The 21,118-nt window shown below is 47.1% G+C and overlaps 1 protein-coding gene across 4 annotated transcripts in view; it reads right to left on the bottom strand.

Moving 5' to 3' along the window:
* LOC139061301 (calcium-activated chloride channel regulator 1-like) overlaps positions 1-21,118 on the bottom strand; it is a 228,341-nt gene that overhangs the window by 117,046 nt on the left and 90,177 nt on the right. For all 4 annotated transcript variants that reach the window (XM_070541077.1, XM_070541078.1, XM_070541079.1 and 1 more), the window contains one exon: positions 5,383-5,667. In XM_070541077.1, the coding sequence (XP_070397178.1) occupies positions 5,383-5,667 (285 nt within the window). The remainder of the gene's footprint in view (positions 1-5,382; positions 5,668-21,118) is intronic.

Here is a 21,118-nt window from a genome sequence, read left to right as displayed (position 1 = left end):
AAGGCACCAACGTCGTCCCGGAAACTCGAGCAAGCCGCAAGCTACAACAACTGCCCCCGGAGCACGCACTTCTACCTGAGAAGACGAAGTGCATGGCCACGACAGCAGCCACGATCACAGCTCCAGTTCCACATCACCTGGTCGTGTTGCAGTATCCTAGGGAACCAGCGACCATAAGCGGATCCTCAATTCAAGACCGAGAAAGTTGGCTGGAAACGTACGAGAGTCGCTACATTCAACCACTGAAATCATAACTATAACCTGCGCTATACTTTATTCCACTTTGAAGATGCCGCCAGAACGTTGTTTAAATAGCACCAGTCCATCTTGACAATGCGTTAGCTCTTCCACAGCAGTTTCTTGAATGCCTTCCCGAGTGTCGACCGCAAAGAGAGAGCTGAGGCCCTACTGGAATCCCGTGCGCAGCTTCCAAACAAACGCGAGCACTGCAATCGCCGAAAATGAGATGACATGCCTGTTCCGCCACGCTAACCCGGACATGTGTGAGGAAAAGATTCGCTTTCCGGTGCGTGGTGTGAAGGACGACCTTTTCGCTGAACTAATCCTTAACCCGCCGAAGTCCGTAGCTGAGCTTTCAATGGCAGCACCGGGAAATCAGAGAACTCTTTGCGTATGTTCTACGCAGTATAACTGCCGCTCCACGCCAGACAACGCAGACCTTCAATCACACGGCTCTGGTGATTTATGGGAAACAATAAAGGCAGTTTTGTGAGAAAACCGCTGGAAGTTTTTCCAAGCGTCGCAGCCGCAAGTTTGTTCGATTGCTTACGCTGTCCTAGAGGAAATTCAGCTGTCACTGGAGCTAGCAGAACCTCTGGCACGGCCTTGAACTCAGCCAGAAGCGATCACACACACCGCGGTCGCTACGCTACCACCTACGCTACCACCTTTCGCATCTTGCAAGGGTGTTAACGAGATATTCTTGGCATGGAGTTCATGAACCAATAGGGCGTTATCATTGACTTGAAGTTGAAGTCGGACACACTATCCGAAGATCAAGCGATACCGCCGGAGAACGGTCGAAGTCACCATGCCTACAACGTGCTCAAAGTTAGCATCCCGCCTTGCTACAGCATTGTCATTTCCCTCAGCGCCTAGACAGCTGTAGATCTAGAAGGCGTCATGGAAGGTGACAAACGTCTACTGCTCGAGCACGAAATTTACGTCGCAACAAGGATTGCTCGATGGCAAGGACGGATAGCGAAAGTGGTGTTGACAAAATTCAGCCAGGAGTACCAGAACATCAACAAGAGTACAAAGATCGAGTGCATCAAAGGAAATGTGGCAACAAAGAATGCGTCTTTCTTCTCGAATTCACCGCATCTATCTCGATGACCACAGTTTTCGATCCAGACTAGGACATAAATTCGAGCCTTACCATGAGTATGCAGCCACATACCACAGGTCTTCTCCGGCGATACAAAGACTACTTTTCAATGTGATCGAAGATTCGACAAAAACCTGTTGCAAAGTGTAGCATAATTACCGAAAAGTGCGATCGATCACTCCTTGAGAGCCCTTACCGCGTTTCCACGTGAGAACTTGAAGCTATAAGGCGACAAGTCGCCGAAATGCTGCACGATGACATCATCCAGCCGTCGAAAAGCCCGTTGGCAATTACTGTAGTATTGGTGATGAAAAACGAAGGGACCCTACGTTTTTACGTCGATTATCGTTGGCTGAACAAATGAGAACTGGGGAGAACGTATACCACCTCCCACAGTAGACGGCGCATTGGATTGGCTCTGCAACGCTAAATGCATTCCGTCGATGGATCTCAAGACGCTACTAGCAAATAGAAGTCGGTGACGGAGATCGCGAAAGGACAACCACGCCCTCTATGAGTTCGAGGTACTGCCACTCAGGCTTTTCTCTGTGCCGGCTGCAACACCCCAGCGCGTGATGGACACGGTTTAACAAGGTTAAAGTGGCAGGCCTGTGTCGTCGTCGTTGACTTCGCCGCGAATTTCAACGATCACCTTAGGCAGCTCTGGACAGCCTTAGAGGCCATCAATTATCAGGGCTCACTCTGAAGCCGGAAAAGGGCCGCCTCGCTTAGGCCGAGCTGCTGTTCTTGGCCACGTCGTCAGCAATTATGGAGTACGCCCTTATCTGAAGAAGATATCTACCCTCGCGAACTTCCGAAAGCCCGCCGACAAGAAGGGCGCGTGCAGATTCTTTAGCACGTGTGCCTATCACATGCGCTTCGTCAAGAACGCTTCATCAAGTTTTCTCACGAAATCAGACATCGATTCCAAGCCGCAAGTGTCTGCAAGCCGAATCGTTCCAAGTGTTTAAACAGCGCCAGCACTCAACATCAGTGCTAGGCCACTTCGATGAGGACGCTGACGCCGACATCCACACCGACGCAAGTAGATAACGCATAAGAGCCGTCCTAGTCGAAAGGCCAGACAGCTCTGAAAGGGTCTTTGCTTCAGCTAGCCAGTTACTGTCGAAAGTAGAAGTCACTCATTAGACGACGCAAAAAGTATTGCCTTGCGATAGAAAAAAAAATTATGGGGTTTTACGTGCGAAAACCACTTTCTGATTATGAGGCACGCCGTACTGGAGGACTGCGGAGATTTCAGCCACCCTGGGTTCTTTAACGTGCACCTAAATCTAAGCACACGGGTGTTTTCGCATTTCGCCCCCATCGAATTGCGCCCGCCGTGGCCGGGATTCGGTCCTGCGCCCTTGTGCTCAGCGGCCCTACACCATAGCCGCTGAGCAACCACATAAATTCCGTCCTTATCAATAAGGCAGGCCCTTCAAAGTCTTTAGCGAGCACCATGCCTTGTGGTGGCTGGCCAAATTAAAGGACTAGTCAGGACCTCTTGCACAATTAACTGTGAGACTCCAGGAATTTGACATCATCGTCGTCTACAAGTCGGGATGGAAACACTCTGAGGCCGACTGCATATTATGCCCCCCATTGACCCATCGCCGCAAGATGCCGAGCATGACGATGCCTTCATTTGAATAATAAGCACGGAGGGCTTCGCTGCAAATCGACATGCAAACCTAGAGCTAAAAAGCTTCGTAGAGTTTTGAAAGGAAACACTGGCGTTGTCCCTAGGTGATTCTAGCCTTGATTATCTCAGTTTTCGCTAGCAAACAACATACTCATAAAGAAGAACTCACCCGTCCCCGCCAACTACCTTCTCGTTCCCCGAGCACTGCGTCTATAGGTAGCGGCCGCCCTAAAAGACAATGCGACCGCAGAGCACCTCGCATTCACACAGACGCTATGGATGATACAGAAAAGGTATGGCTCTCTGCTCCTCTCCACTGGCGTTGCCTGCTTCGTCAAGGTATGCCGAGACTGCCAGAGACGCAGGGCACCACCAACAGGACCCACAGGGCCAGCCTCCTTGCTGAGCATTTGAGTAGAACGGGATGCGACTTCTTGAGACCTTTTTCTGCGCCAATATCCGCAAATAAGTAGATCGTCGTGGCAACTGACTGCCTAAGCTTCGCTGAAACGCAAGTTCTGTCGAAAGGTAGCGCAGTCGAGATGGCAAAATTTTTTTCTTTGAGGATATCCTGCTGCGACATGGCGCCTCAAAGTCCCTATCACCGATAGGAACGCGGCCTTTACACAAGATCTCACCCAAGCGATTCTGTACTGCTGCCAGACTAGCCACAAGAGTGGGTGGTAGACAACTGTCTGTGGGTGGTAGACAACTGTCTGTGGGTGGTAGACAACTGTGTACCACCCACAGACGAATGCTCTTACGGATCGGCTGAAAAATCTCTTGCCGACATGCTAAAATGTACGTCGACGTTGAGCACGGGACGTCGGGTGCAGTCGTGCCGTAGGTAATCTTTACTTTAACATGATAGTGCAAGAATCCACTAAAATGACGCTGTTCAACATTGCTATCGGAATTAACGCATGACGACTCTCCACGCTATACTGTGGCACTTCATTGACATCGAGAATCTCGATGTCACCGCCATCTCCAGCACTCGGAAGATGCCCGACAGTTCACCCGCATAGTTATCAAGAATCAGCAGAGGACCAATAGCCGCCGCTACATCCTTCGAGAACGATACCTGCAATATGAGCTTGGAGACCCTGTTTGGCTTTGCATGCCGATACGCCGACAAGGGCACAGTAAGAAGCTTTTACGCCGCTATTTCTGATCCTACCAGGTCATGTGGCGCATGGGCTCAGTCGGCTATGAGGTCGTGCCAGAGGGCATTTCGCTATCAATTGGTGCAGTTCACGGCTTGAAATAGTGGATATTGTGCGACTTACGCCGTTCTGCCAGCGCTAACGAGCTTCGGCATTTCAAATGGCTGAAGTTCAAACATTTTTTGGAACTTTCTAACTTTGGACGTTTTTTAACAATTGTCCTTTCGTTTTGGCTCTCCTGTGACATTTGTAGCATGGGAACGATCTTCTTGAGAGGGGTTATTAACACGTGTACTTGTTCATTTTTTCGAGTGACCGTTTTCAACCGTCTAACAAACGTTATTGCTCAGCGCATGATGCACCCGCACGCATCCCAAGTTGCTCGAGTGGTATGCACGGCTCTACCTGCTGTCTGTTGTGACCGAAGTTTGTGTAATCTGCTTACATGTTTGACGCGCATTGTGTAGAACTTCCAGGCCGACACGCGGCCGCCAGCGATTACACTGGATCCTTCGTTCACTCAATTATATAAGCGAACGTGCTTGACAGGCAGATCAGATTTTCAACGATCGCCGATTGTTTTGCCACTTTCACTGAGCTTGCACGTAGCCTTTTTTTTTTTCAGAACACAGGGTCAAAAAGTAAAACGCTAGTTTTGTCACTCAGAGTTTTGTTGCTTCCTTCACCGTCAATACTACGAGAAAATCCAAAAATCTTACGATACCGGGAAAAGGACGCGTTTCGCTTAACATTGCATGAGCTTACATGAACGCGAACAATTCTGAACTATTTGCTAACCAATAAATAACGTGTGCACTACAGTGCACATGTTCATCTTCACGCATAAATATGGTTTCCGCAATTGCTTCGGCCAGGAGACTGCCCTTGATATAAGGACTCTAGACAGAGAGAACAAGTGGATTTATCAATATTAACTTAGCACCTGAAATAGGGAACACTAGAATAATGGCTGCTCTCCGCATCATTAACATGGCAAAACCCTCATGTTACGTTACCAGGTGTAGCTTTCTTCATTTATGTCAATATGTGGACAATGAGAACACTAATCTAAATTTATTTGAACTATACTAATGAGTGTGAGAGCTTCCCTGAACAGATATAAATTTCCCTTCGCAGAGAATATTTCACGAAGGCTTTAAAGCATGAGGATATGTTATATTGTTTTTGTTGTACAGTGTGCTCGTTGGTAACAGGATACTCACCAACCCATGATATGTGAGCTCAGGCGCCGAGCTGTTGGCTTCGATGTAGGTTCTCGACAAGTTTTGAAGGCGGTCAGGAAAAAAGTAACTTTGACCTTTTGTTTCCGCAGCCAGTTTCTCAAGCTTCTCTTCAGCTTTGTCACCCATCGCCATTGTCACCACTTGGACTTTTCCCGCTAACAGTTGAGGCCAGACGTCGTCAATGTGGGGCTTCTGATTCTCCACGCCGTCCGTCAAAAGAACAATAATGGCGCCATCAGGACTCTCACTAGGAGTATTCAGAGCCTGCCAGAAATAAATACAGATTCAATGTCGTAGGAATTTATTATTAATAAAAGTTTTAACGTTGTTTTAAAATCACTATGGACACTGTGCATTTAGGTGAACACCATATTTGACTTCTGACTAGTGCGATTCCCATTACAGATACAAATATAATATTATTTTTCATGCAATTTTCTCTAGGTTGCATAAACTTTGTAGCAAGTTCTTTCTTTGTTTTCATAGTCAATGTTTGCCTATGGTTGAACACGTCCCTTACTATCTTCGTATATGTCTCCTTGCGCGAGTATTTGGTTATTGCAGGAATGAATTCCACGCGGCTAAGTAGTACTCAGCGTCATTGATTATGTTTTGCTGATGACTTTGTGTTACCAGAGCGTCGACAGGGTAGAGCATCTCTGTTACCGGCCATATTTATGTACAACGCAGACATATATTTGTATACTTCTGCCACACCTAATAGGAGCAGACACAATATTTGATGCGTCAAAGCCGAATTCAATATTTGGGTTCCAACTAAATTTGTGCGGTATTGTTTTAATATTTTTGTGTCATCAACAAAAGTAACAATTCTACATGGTCTGTTAAACCTTGTCGGAAGGAAGGGCTAGTCAAGCTTCATTGAAGCTTTCTGGTGTGTAGCACTACGTGGAGAGTTCGTCGAAAAAAGTTTTCAATCAAGAAAACCCTTTTCCCGATACAGAAGAGGAATGTGCAGGTAAAACTATTATGCGCGTGGCTGATATATGCCGTTTGAGTTGTAGTAAAAAAAGTAGGGGGTTTTACGTGCCAAAACAACTTTCCGATTATGAGGCACACCGTAGTGGAGGCCTCCGGAAAGTTCGACCACCTGGGTTTCTTTACCGTGCACCTAAATTTAAGTACACGGGTGTTTTCGCATTTCACGCCCATCGAAATGCGGCCGCCGTGGCGTTTTGAACTATAATAACCCACGACCTATTTTATGCGATAACACTTGACACACCACTGAAATATATTCTATGATCCCGTCTGCTTTCGCCCGTTCACATGCGCCAGACGTAGAAAGTAGGCGTAAACCTATGAAAGATGTCTAAGCTGGTAGTAGAAGGCGATAGAGAGCAGACACAACGCTACTGCAACTGCCATACTTGTGAGCATAAAAGGCGACAAAGCGAGAACTAAGACTAGATGATGCTTTGAGTAAATATGTTCATCTTTCTGCTCGTAGTGTTCACGCGTAAATAAAGAATATACGCGGCTGGTGGGGTAATAGCTATGCTGCTGCACTGATCAGCACGAGAGCGCGGATTAATATCCAAGCCACAGCGGCCGCATTTGGTTGGGGGTAGAATGCAAGAACACCTGCTTACTGAGAATTGGGTGCCTGTTAGGGGACCCGGGCATGTCAAAATTGATTCGGAGTCCCACGCATCGGTGCACCCCATGATCATACTGACTTGGTCGGCGTAGAATGCCCTCAATCAATTGGAAGTTTCTCTAAAGTTTTCGGCAGTTCCATCCGCTGTCTCTTGTCACCGAGCATGGTGTTATCTGATTTCTTGCTGGACGCGAACTGCCAAATAATGTTCTGAAAGCACGCTGGCACCCGCGGTTATGTTAGACTCTTCGATGGGTAATGTACAAAAGCTGACATGCTGGACTCGCTGATGAGTTTTCGACAATTGCCGACTGCTCTCTTCGCTGTCGTTGCAGTTGCATTTTCACTTGTTCTTGTGGGCACAAGTTTGCCCAATAAAGAGTTTGGTTTGTTATTCGCAATTTCGCTGTGTGTTCTTCACCGTACTACAACGTCACATCTGTTGGAGGTGCTTTTGTGTTCATGTGCCTGACGCACCCACGACGCCGTGATCCAAGCCAGAGCTCAGAAGACAGCACCAACGTTGCGCCCCCGCCAACGAGCACGCCTCAGACTACAAAACCTGCCCGCTGCCATCCGCACTTCTGCCCGTCATGACGGACCGAGGATTGTCAACTGCTATAGTACATCAACAGCCCAAGGAGGTACCGATTTTCTGTACACCATTGGCTGAGAACTGAATTCTGTCTGGGGGCTTGCAAGAGGACCGCTACGTTCAACAGCTGGAACAGCGAGGATAAGCTGCGGCATGTCTATTTACCTTTGGATGACGCTGCTCTGACTTGGTTCTTACATACAAACGTGGCGCCGATTTCGTAAGACCTTATTGAAGGCCTTCACAAGTGGCTTACAGAACAAAAGGGCTGACGTTCTCTTGGAAATCCTAGTGAAGCTACTGAAAAAGAACACGTAAGCTCCATCGAGGTAATTTCCGGCCTCTTGCACAGCCCGGACACCGGTATGCCTGAGGACAAGAAAATTCGGTTCCTCGTGCGTAAGCAAAAACTCTTCGTTTTACGCGCCATCGACTAATGTGAAAGCCGCCCACGTACAAAGCAGAATTCGTGACGGAGGCAACCATAATTGAGAAGACTCTAGAAATTCGTTCTAGACACCTGAATTGCCGCTTGATACTAGAGACCACAGCCCTTCAAGCGCGCTGCTTCAACGACTTGGGCAAGACGACAACAGCAGTTGTGCGATTGAATTTGATTTGTGGCATAGTCGGAGAAGAAATCCAGCACTTGCGAACAGTTCCCGAAGCGCGGCAGCCTTAACCGGCAACAATTGCCTATACAGCCTTTTCCCGCCGTCATCACTAATTTCATCGCCAGACGCCGCCACCCAGCCTGCCCATGGACCCACGCAACGCCCCGAGCAAGACGACCATTTGAAGCTCCCCCAACCACAGGCCACTCTACTACCACTGAGGAGAAGCAGGCCATGCCTACCACCAGTGTTCATACCGAGAAATGGAACCACGAGGATTTGACCTCGACACGTTGCGCCGACAGCAAGGGGAATTTCCTCGTGATTTCGCCGACTACCTCAATTAAATGTTGTGGAGACTCCGACGACCTTGCCGCGCGCTGTACTCAGGAGGCCTCCTGTCAACGTAGCGCCCATGAAATACTGGCCCAGCACGAAGCTGGTCAGTCAGAACATATCTGGAAAACTTAAAGCAGCAACTAAATGGAGTGTGGCTGCTGTTCGCCGAGGTGCTGAAGATCCTGCTCCACTGAAGATGGTGCTGCAATTTCGTACTCGACGACGCAGCAGCGAAATGCCGACGAGACACAAAACGAAAGGGACAAGGCTTCGCAGCCGTGATAAGACGCCGCGTATTGACCGAAACACAAGACGACTAACTATGAACCTCGGCATGCTTCTCGATGGCCACGTAGTCATGTCGTTAGTGGACGCAGAAGCTGACTACTACGTCATGAGTGGACCCAACGCCGCTCAGTTGATCAAGTGCGCATGGGAAAACCTTCAGAAGCGGGCAGCTGCAGGACACCAGATAACGCCTACTAGAATCTGGACGGCAAGGGTTACAGTGTATAAGCACGCTTACCCTGCGACGATTGCTAACTTGTGCAACGCTCACGAGACGTAATCCACGGCGTGGACTTCATGCGCCAGCACGATGCAGTCATCGGTTTAAGAGGAAGCTTTAGCTCGGGTCAATTTGATTACATGCCAGTTACTTGCCAATTTGATTACATGTAAAACGCGAAAACATTTTTCTGAAGTAACGTCACAACACAATTTAATGGACTTTCTTGCATTCGAGAGATAAACTTAAATTCTAGTTACTGTTGAACCGGCATTTCGATTTACCGCCTGACTTTTGCTAAAACGGTTTTCAAAAATTCAAAACTTTAAGAAATATTTACGAAGTAAAATGTCGGCATCAAGAAGGGATAACGCGGTTCTGTAAACATTACTCATTAGATGATTGATTTCAGTGTCATATGATACTTTACGTGAAAATGTTGCGTTGTGTACAGTGGTGCTGCAAAAAGTTTATTTGCGTATTACAAAGTGCTTTGAATTTCAAGTGTACCATAACAATTTTGTCCGCTCGAGAGGTGCCAATAAATGCAATTCAAAGAATTGTGATATCCTTTTTAATTGTTGAGTTACACGGTTGTAAATGTGACAGTTTCGTTTCCTCATAATTTTTTTACTTTTGCCCACTTTTAATAAAAGATGGACGTCCTTAATCAAAACATTCTAAAGGAACAGTCACTAGAGTTTAAATGTTTATTTCAAATGGAATAGAATATACCTTGCCAAGTATCGTGCAGTCTTGGCAGAGAAAAACGAATTCTCCTTTTACGTATGTTCAGATGGGAGCACTGGAGCTAAAGCTTCCTCTTAATATCCATGTACATAACGCTAATGAAAGACCATTTGATATCCACGGAGAGCTGTCTGAGTCTCCAGGCCTGGAGTGCGCATGGAGGTCAAGCCAGCATTCTGTATCTCTCTAACATCTTTATTGCCGTCGGCGCAAAAATACCGGAAGATGTAGAAAACGTCGTCAGGGCGAGCAACATCTAGTGCTAGACCTGTAATTCACGTCCCAAGATGAATCGTTCGTCTGTATGAAGGAAAAGCGAAATTATAGCAGACAGACCTCATTCAACAGTAGAAAGAACTCACCAACCGCATGACAATCACGTACGTCGAAGAAATTATGGAAAGCAGCCATACGCTTTTTCTTTATGTTTATGTCGCATCTGCCCCGACGGTCATGGTTCTTGACGAGTATTCGACATCAATCCGAGTCTCCCTAGAGTTCGCAACTCTAGTCAAAAGTCTTTTTCCGGTGATACAAGGATTACTTTTGCAGGTCATCGAGGATTCGATATACTCCAGGTTCTAAACATCGCATAATAATGGACGAATGCGCTCGGTCACTCCGTCAAAACCCTAGCCAGAATTCGACGCGGGAACGAGAACCAATTTAGCAAAATGTTGATGAAATTCGACGCGATGAAATGATACGGCCTTCGAAAAACGAGTGGGCACCTGCTGTGGTCTTCGTGAAAAAAAAGGATGAAGGCCTGCGTGTTCATTATCATCGGCTGAACGACATTACGAATAAGGACGTATAGCCGTTTCCACGGATAGACGATATATGGAACCGGCTGTGCGACGATATGTATTTTGCTATGAATAAAGCTAAAGACTGGCAATGACCAAATAGAAGTCGACCAGAGGGATCACAAGAACGTCACCTTCCGCAGGTCAGATGACTTCTACGACTTCAAGGTCATGCCATTTCGATGTTTTTCGGCAGCGGCAACGTTTCAGCGTGTGATATATATGGTATTAGTAGGGTTGAAGTGGCATGCCTGTCTCATATACATGGATGACTTCGTTGTCTTCTCAGAAAAATTGTATGAACAACTTAGGTAGCTAGGATAAGTAGTAGAGGACATCCTATATTTAGGACTCTGGTTAACACTGGAAAATTGTTGTTTCCTTCATTTCTTGTTCATGATTAGTCACGGCGGCCGCATTCTTTGGGGGCGAAATGCGAAAACACCCATGTATACTTAGATTTTGGTGAACGTTAAAGAACCCCACATGGTCTAAACTTCCGGAGTCCCACACTAGGGCATGCCTCATAATTATAATGTAGTTTCAGCACGTAATACCGCAATTTGTTTTAGCTTATGATCCTGAGCCAGGTCATCAACAATTCTACATTCCGTGCTGATTGGCAGAAGACATCACCCACTGCTAACTTTCTAGAGCCCGCGGACAAGAAGGCAGTGCGCAGATTTTTAGGCAAGTTTGCCAATTTAAGCGAATTTGTCAAACACGTCGATAAGGAACGTCGCTGTCAAGTGGAGAACGCCGCAAAGCATTCGAAGTGATTAAGGGACGCCTGGCGCTCCCACCAGTGCTCGCCCACTTTGATGAAGACTTCGATACCAACATCTGCTACGACACCATTAGCGATCGGCGATTCCGTCAAAACTTTAACAGGGATTGAACGCGCGAACGAGAAGCCATCAAGCAACGAGTCGCAGAGCCATCCCTGTCGAAAGGGAAGACGTAGTTGAAGGGGTCATTGCTTCCCTAGCCGGTCATTCTTGGAAGCGGAAGCCACTCATTCTACGACGGCAAAGGAATGCCTTGCCAACATTTGGGCTACCACGAAATTCCGCACTTAGCTTTATGGAAGGCCGCTAATTAGTCGTAAGGGGCCACAAAGCCTTGTGTTGGCTTGAAAACTTAAAGGAACCTGAAGACGCCTCGCACGACGGAGTCTCTAACTCCAGGAATTGGAAACCACGGTCATCTGCAAGTGCGGATGGAAGCATCCTGACGCCGACTGCTTTTCATGCGCGGCCGTTGACCCGCTTCCGCAAGGCCGATAATGACAACGCCTTTCTGGACACTATAAGTGCACAAGACTTTGCTGGGCAGCAACAAGCAGACCTGGAGCTGCAAATCCTGCACAAGTACTTGGTACGCAGCAGGAACTTTGTCTCTAGGCCACTTAGACTGGGTTTGTTCTTGTTTTCGCTGTAAACTGATGTCCTAATAAAGAAGAAATTCTCACCAGTCCAGGCCAACTACCTTCTTGTGCCCTCAGCATCGCCTTCAGAGCCTTTGCATGCTTTGAATGATGATGCGAACGCCGGGCTCCTTGGATTGTTCCTTGCGCTATCGAGGTTACAAAAAATAATAATGGCCGCGTATTACCGCCAACGTTGCCCACTGCCGAAGGACAGGCTCACAGTTCCAGCTAGAGAAGACACCGCAAACAATTAAGGGCAGTGGGATAGCTGCAACCAATCAAACCACCTTGCAACCATTATAGCAGGCCGGAATCGACTTGTTGGGGCCTTTTGCGGTTTCAACGACTGGGTATAATGGGAAAATCGTGACTACCGACTACGTTACCAGCTACGCCAAAACGAAAGCGCAAGTCATAGCAAAATTATTTTGTCGAGAACATCCTCTTACCACATGGTTCCCCAGAAGTCCTGACCACCGACATAGCAAGTGCTTTTACAGCGAAGCTTACTCAAACCGTTCTTCAGTACAGCCAATGTCACCGCAGAACAGCCGCCTACCAAACGCAGAGGAATTAGTCGGTGAGATGTCTAATTAATACCATCGCTGACACGTTATGCATGTACTTCGACGTCGAACACAAATTCTGCGATGGCGTTCTTCCCTACATAACCATCGCTCGCTTACAACACGGCTGTCCAACAAACAGCGCAGATGACGCCGTTCAAGCTGGTTCACTGAAGGAATCCTACGAAGGCACTCGATGCCACACTGGCAGACCTTAGCGACGAACGGTATCTCGACGTCGGGACCGAAGAAGCATTGCAACTTGCCTGCCTGCGCCAGAAGAGCCAGCAAAGGGCGTATAGCCAACGCCACATGGAACACAAGCCCTGTAACCGTTTTAGGGTTTAGACTTTGTTACGGTGAGGAGGCCAATGCGATAAACCGTTGCGCCGCTAATTCAGCCCCTGCAAGATCATCCAACGTATTGGCCAACCGCACCGAACTTGTTCTTGTTTTTGCTTCCTACGTCTACTTTCGGTTTCGGCTATTCGGTTTGTTCGCAGTATTGGAGCCATGCTTAATTGAGGGTGGCATTGACACGTGAAGCTATTCAACTTTCTTCTGTGATAACTTTTCACCGTCTAACAAACGTTTAATGTAATCAGTTGGCGCAGAACGCGCCTGTGTGTATCGGACGTTCCTCGAACTTCAATAATATTTCTATCCATTGTCTGCTGTGACCGATCCTTGTGTAATCTCGTGGTTTGCTTAACGCAAACTGCGACGAGCTTTCCAAAAGCAGGCGGGCACTCGCCAATACACTAGAACCTTCGACGAGACGTATCAGATACGGCGCGCTAGACCCACTGACCAGTTTTTCCGATCGGCGGGTACGCTTTGTGTAGGTGAGCTTTGAGTGTCACTTCTATGCGGGCACGGGTGCGTCCACACCCAATAAGTAATTTGTTTCGTTATTCACCATTTCGCTATTGTGTTCCTCACCGTCATTGCAACCTGAATATATTGCGGTTTTGGCAGGTGAAGCCTCAGAACTAAGAATAACAAATATCGCATAAAACAATTGCATTGACAACTGCACACATGACTACCATTATACATACCATATTCCGCACCAACACGGCTGCCATGCATATAATGCTACACATATTTAGGAGAATAAGCGCTTAGTGATATTCTGCTTCCCATACCCTCTTTTATCATGATTATGAATAGATGACCTCAATAAGCTGTTTCTGTGTCGCTTTTTCTTAAATATTATGAACGAGTATCAATATAGGTGGCTTAAAAGATAATGTGCAGCAAATAGTGAATTAAGCTCAGCCTGTCCAGCTACTCAGTGAATCAAAGATGAATTTTCAAGCAAAAATAAAATACATGAGCTGAATAAAAAAGTACATAGAAAATATGGACACAAAATGGAGATGGTATCCATCAAGATGAGCTTCGGTCCTTGTTTGCGGGAACGGGTGACTTTGAATGCCCGACCACTTGTGCCTAACCTCTACGAAGTAATACCCCTGAGCTTAAACAGCACTCCCACGCGTTTTGCATGTGTGTACAAAGTTTCCAGTGGATATGTATTTTCCTTAGAAAAACTATCACAAAATGCAGTTGACTGATGCACTACGTGAGCGGAAATAAAGAAACGTGAACTGCGCGCCCAAGAAGCCCCCACTTTCAAAATGTGGCATTGAAGAAACGCACGAAATTTAACTGAGCGGGCCCAAAGCGCGACAATGGCCATTCGCAATCACTCGCGAAAGGTAAGTGTTTAAACCTGACATTTCCTTTTTACGCAAGAGAATCAAGGGCTGACAGATGCGCACACAACTGCTACTGATAGCGAAGCCTGTGTTCTGGTGAGAGAAACTTAAACAGAATTGGGCAGAATAGCCTAGCACGAGGCTTGGCATGCTATTTCCTTTTTATGAAATAACGAGAGATCAAAGGAAAATAGCAAAGGTACAATAACGGACATGTGTTATTTTGTGTCAAGCTACGTGGAAGTGTATCTCCACGCAGCTTGATACACTGAAACATTCTGTCGCAGAGGCTTAGGCACAATATTTGCAGATAAAGATCTGCGTACTCGGGTAAAATTTTTAGCACTGATAATACATGTTGCGTAAATGTTGCCACGCAGATGGACGCCTGACGGATATATGACCGTCGCTCTCCGCGTCGCAGCAGTTTTTACGGTTATAGTGACTTATTAGCCACGCTGTCTGGTAGTAAATTGCACAAAAAATGATGGAGAAGAGTCTTCTATAATAAGCACGAATGTGGCGATGGTTTTAACTTCATATGTAGAATTTCAGATGAATCTTGAACCCCAATTTCATCTTTTGTACACCCTATTAAACAGGGACAGCTTTAGAAGTATCCCTCTGCTTGAAAGGATCGTATGCCAATTACCCCGAGAACTTGCCAACAAATCTAGATTTGAAAAACTTTCTGCATTTATTCTAACTTGCTCAGCACTTTTTTGCAGGTATGCCTGCTTTTGTACATTTTTTTTCAGCCCATGCAAAAGTAGTTCTCAAACAAAACGCACTTTAACTTTGCAATCTTCGAGCTGTACCAGGAATAGTAAGACTTCGAGAATTCTATGCGGATATATGTTCCATAGGTATAATCATGTAAGGCGAATATCATTGATTTCAGACTTCGATTCCTAACTTTGATGCTACGCAACGTGAAGAAGGTTATGCTCGTGACATGTTTTGGCAGTTGCTCAAACAGAAAGCAGACTCAAGGAGATTGGCACAACTTGTCCTATCTCTTGTCTGAAACTGAGTGTCGTAACCACTCAAGGAACTAAAACCCCTTCCTTTGCAAGGATTCCAACACGATGGATTACATCACATGGCAGTGCAAGCGGTTTGAGAACATGAAAAACCGATTCTTCGCTCACCAGTTCATGCGGCTTCCTAACACGACAGCAACATCGTCGTGCAAAGACGTACCTGCACCACTGGTACCACTCACCACGGAGCATGTCACCAAGATTATCCGACCTACAATTGAGGCCATGTCTCGAGCTTTCACGTGCTCCTGCACCGTTGTGTCTACGTACCCCATGATACCACTTGTCCTAGCCATTGTTCTTCAGGAGCTGTTCAGCGCTGGCTTGGACTCTGCCTGTTCCATCGCTTTTGCACGCCAAGATAACCATCTCCAAGTCTCCCATGCTCAAGGCCCGAGGCCTCCACTACGCCATCTCAATCCGGCTGAATGGAGGACTGCCGAAGGCCGGTCACGTCGCGCACTATTGCAACAGCCCTTGCATGGTATCGAGCTCCTCATGAAGCCTTTGGGCATAACCATCGCCCGGAGAGGAATCCTGACCGCTTCGAACCTCGCTTCGCACGATTGCGTACCACGAGCAATGACGCTCCCACCATGTCATATCACCCGTTGTCGCTGAATGAACGTCTGTCTTCGGAGAACTATACAATGCAGTGCCCGGAGGAGACGCTGCATCAACCATAATGTCGACTGGACGTAACCTAATAGACGTTAAAGTTGGCAGTGTATGCGTCGCTGCTCTCGTTGACACGGGCGCAAAGAGCTTCCTCATCGCTTAAAGAAAGTCCTCACACCGCCCACGTTGTCAACCATCCGGTCGCCGATGGTGGAACTCCTTGAGTCCTAGGGATGTGCTTACTACACATCAGTGTTGCCGACCGCTACACAACAGTACTACTTGCTGTGCTCAAGCAGTGCTCCCATGAACTCATCCTCGGCATGGACTTTCTATCAGCCCATTCCGCCCTGTTTGATTGTGGAAGCGGTGTGCTCCAGCTCGACCTGCCGCTCTAACGCTCCACCCACATGTCAAATGCGTTTGTGCTCCGTCGATCGCTCTCGCCTGCCACCTCAAGCTATTATGTACGTGAACTTGACTTCCATACCTTCCATTTCCGATGAGGATTACATGTTGAATACATCAACCCATGTTACATTGGCTCGAAATATTACCTTTCCCCACCCAATCGTTACCATGACTAATATCTCAGTGTCACTACCCATCTAAAAGTTTAGCTGGCGCACGCAAATTGTCGATGTAGGCTTGCTCTGACCAGCGTCTCTTCTGTCGCGCACGCCATTTCTGCATTCGCTGCAGGCGGTTCTTCGTCCGCCACTAAAGGCCAACTTGTCGTACATTTCAGCTAATGTCAGTTATAACAAAATGATAGTTCCTCACCTCGTCCCAGCACACACTGCCGATTTCCGACGTGTGTTAATTTTATATCGCGATACGTTTCACTTTGATGAACGCCCGTTGGGCCAGACATCCATCATAAGTCATCGGATTCATGCTGGAGACGCCAGCCCCATCCGACGACTCCTCCCCCACCCCCATTGCGTATCCCATGCTGGGCGGCAAGTGATTCAGCGCCAAGTCGACAAGATGTTCAAGATAAATATAATTGCACGTCCCTGTCGTCCCTGGGCATCACCTGTCATTCTAATAAAGCAGACGAATGACAGCTTATGCTTGCGCGCCTACTAACTGCACTTGAACAAAGTCACACATAAGGATGTTTACCCGCTGCCGCAGACTGATGACGTCCTCGCCTGTCTACTTGAGTGCACCTACTTCTCATGCATTGACATCCCCTCAAGATATTGGAAGATTTCTCTCGATGACCTGGACCGCGAAAAGACAGCATTTGTTAAATTCGACGAACTTTTTTAATATAAAGCTTAGCTTTTTGGCTTATGTAATGCACCGCGATGTTTGAAAGAATAGCAGAATCTGCTTCGTCCTAGGCATCCGAGGCATTTATCGCGGCGTGAAAAGTCACCCCGACAAAATTCCTGTCATGAAACAGTTCCCTGGGCCGCGTTCGGCCAAAGACCTGGAGCTTTGCTAATTTGTTTTCTTAGGCGTTTTGTCAAGTACTTCGCCGACGTTGCCCGTCCGTTAATACAGCTCCTGAAGAAGGAAAGCGCATTTTCATGGGGTCCTCAATGTGCCGCTGCATTCGAAACCCTCACCTTATTGCTTCATATCCTCCCATATTGGCGCATTTTCACCCCACAACACCTAGACAGGCACGAACGGTCGCCAGCGGACACGGCAATGGCGCTATCCTCGCACAGGAGGAACAAAATCTAGACCGCGTCATCACCTACGTCAGTCGCCATTGTCCCTTTCTGAGCGCAAGTTCTGCACCCCTGAACGCAAATGCCTTATTCCAGTTTGAGAAGTCGAAAAATTTCGACGGTACTTGTTTGGTCACACCATTTCGGTCATAACGGACAACCATGCGCTGTGCTGGCTTTCCTTCCTCAAAGACCAGACTCAAATCTGTATTCTTGAAGCTTCAGCTTCAAGAATACAGATTTGATGTCATTTAGAAGTACGCCCTAATGTGCCAGAACGCCGATTACCTATCACGTGATACCGTGAACTGTCCCGATTCCACCGCCTGAGATTCCGACACCTGCGTCCTCGCCTTTTCTGATTTGAGCGAAATACGCAGCCAGCATCTCAGTAATGCAAAGTAGCGCACCGTCATAGATCGTCTGCGCTATAGTCCCTCCGAGCCGCCCCAGCATCTGTTTATGTTCGGAAACAATATTTTCTACCGCCGCAATATCAACTTCGACGTTCCCGAGCTTCAGCTCGCAATACCCACGACCATCCGGTATACTATCCTCAACCAGGTCCACTGCGCCCCAATAACCGGCCACCTGGGATTATCCCGTACATGCGACCGCATGCGGCATTGATTCTTTTGTCCAGGCCTTTACCGTTCTGCGTGCTGGTACATTTCTGGACGCGAATGCTGCTGACGTCGCAAGCGTTCGTTCTTGAAGTCTGGGCACACTATTCAGCCTGTAGACATTCCGACTAGTCCGTTCTACCACATCGGCCTTCATTTCGTTATGCCATTTCCAGCTGCTCTTTTGGGGAACAAGTGCATCGCCGTAGCTACTGACTACGCGACACGATACGACATCACACGGGCACTGCTGATGAGTTGCGCCACAGATGTTTCAGGCTTCCTGGTTCACGACGTCATCCTTTTCCACGGCGGTCCAGGACAGCTGGGGCCTTATAACTTAAAACGATTCCAATATGTTTCTATTCCAATTTCCTGATGTCAAATTCGCGTTACCACCGACGCAAGCACCGGGCGGTCACCCGCAGGGTTGTCTGAACAGACCAATCAAACGCTCTCCTCGGGTATACGAGGTCACTTTTGTTTGCTTGAAAAACGAATAACGTTGCCTACACTGAGTGGCTTGTCGTATATAAATGGCTGACAAGAGGCGAGGAGAACGTTCAAGTGGAGAGAGATTCACTGGGGCAGAGCCAGTGCACAGAAAATCGATAACTGGATGAAGAGGATGGTGCTGACACCTGCACTGGTTGGCTTTCCCTTACTTAGCTTGTGGTGGCTGGTCGAAAATTGCAGCGGCATGCAACGGAAGCTTAAGAATGACGCTAAACCTGACCCTCAGCAAAGAAGAGTTGGCAGAATGAGGCAGTAAACGTGCCGAAAGTGCTTGAAAATGCTACACTGTCACGCAAGAAGTTTAACTATACGCAAATACACCCATGCTCTCCGGCAGGTGTGAGTAGCCAGCGTCTCAGCGATCGGCGGCAGCGATCTTTTACTCCTTTCGGAACGGGGCAGCCTGTGGCTATTCCAAAAAAATTCAGTATTGTTCGGCATGTTAATGCATCTTTATCGCATACACGTCACTTTGACGCGGTGAGTTTGCGTGGTTTTGTGACGTCGTGCGACAGGCAGGTGAAGTGGGTGCAGCCCGAAAACTTTTTACCAATAGCCGAGGGCTAATGGCAACAAGGGGTCGAATCAGAAATAACTGTTTTTATTTTTTTCTGTCAAATCATGCATAATCAGTGCGTAGACATCATATCACATCATCACATCATCAAACGTTTGGAATAGCTTTACGTTATAGCACCCCTGTTCACAGATCGTGGCCGGTATTTTCTTTCACACGTTCTCGAGAATATTCGCTTTTGTTAAACACGTCATATGCTAGCCAGCGCCTACCACCCACTGAATAACAGACTTACAGAACGCCCACACAACAAGCTCATCACAATGCTATCGATGTATGTTTCGAAAAATCGCCGTGATTGTGAGACAAAGTTTGCCTTGCTCGCCTACTACTCGTCCCGCCACAACACTGCTGGCTTTTCCCCATTTTATCTCTAGTTTGGCCGCCACAACGCGCGGTCCTTTGAGACAATACTTCCAGCAGCTGCGCACGCTGCTACGAATCATGCTCATACAGCTTATAGCATCGCCCCAGACCGTTTCTCTGCCTCACAGAGGACCTAAAAGGCCCGTTACGATGACCGCCACAGAACCGTTCATTTCAAACCAGGCTCCTTGGTGCCTCTTTGGACCCTTTGCATCACGTCGGCCTGTCGTTGAAGTTTCTTTCTCACTACTTTCGGCTCTACAAGGTTTTACGCCAGGTCACCGAGGTTAGATAGGAGATAACACCGCTGTATGGTCGCACGTCATCATCAGCTTCCCCCACCGATATTTTGCAGGTGTGCCGTCTTAAGCCGTAGGTTTTAGTTTCGCATAACTCATAACTTTAGATACATGGCAAATAAATGAAGCCTTCCTTCACTTCATGCATGGAGCTTTTTGCATACTTAAAGCGTCCATCGTGAACACTGCCTCTGGGCACCCTTACGGATTAAAATACTCATCCACACTGAGTTTTCTCTTTACAAAATTTGTAATTATCTAAATTTGAAGAACCCACGAAGGAACGTTAAAAGACATCCACAAGTTTACCTCTTTAAAATACGCACTCTTCCTACAACCCATCAGCACAGTAATGTTCCTTTCCTCTCCAATACTTAGCACATCAGGTCATCGCCTGCGCCATATATAAGTGTCGACAGCTTCAAATGCCCATCTTACGCCTCGTGTATTTAACGACACTCGTAGTCTTAATAAGGGTGCTCGAGTGAGCACAGTTATAATCGCCACTCGCAAATTGAGGGTTCGGCGAAAACGAGCTCACAGAAAATTCATCCGCCAACACAATGCAGTAAAAACACGTCCCACACCAGAGCCTTCCTTTTACATATCCCACATAGCTCATCATATACTTGCGTATAGTAAACTGAATTTGTTCTTTACCAATAATAACTTTGAATTTTCCTATGTGGCACGAGTTTCGCGCGAGTTGAACAATCTAGCTGCATCAGTAACTTGCATAGTATCGGAACCAGCTTTCATTAACTTTTTAGATGTTATACATGCTAAATAATGTGTCCCTCAAATTCTTGGGAAACCTTTTTATATAACCTATCGTCGAAGTTTTTTTATTTGGGTCTTGTTCTTCATTTCCTTGGTCCTTGCAGGTCTTGCGCTGTTAATTTCCAATAACATTAATTGCCACGAACTCGCCCAAGCTTATCTTTAAGCAAAATAATTGCTACATTGTAAAAAGGCATGCTACTCCGGAGATTCGATGACACAAAACCTTGCTTTACCAAGTAAGCTGGCAAGT

Source organism: Dermacentor albipictus, chromosome 6 (assembly GCF_038994185.2).
Source record: "Dermacentor albipictus isolate Rhodes 1998 colony chromosome 6, USDA_Dalb.pri_finalv2, whole genome shotgun sequence".
NCBI lineage: Eukaryota > Metazoa > Arthropoda > Arachnida > Ixodida > Ixodidae > Dermacentor > Dermacentor albipictus.
This window is presented reverse-complemented; position numbering and strand designations above follow the sequence as displayed.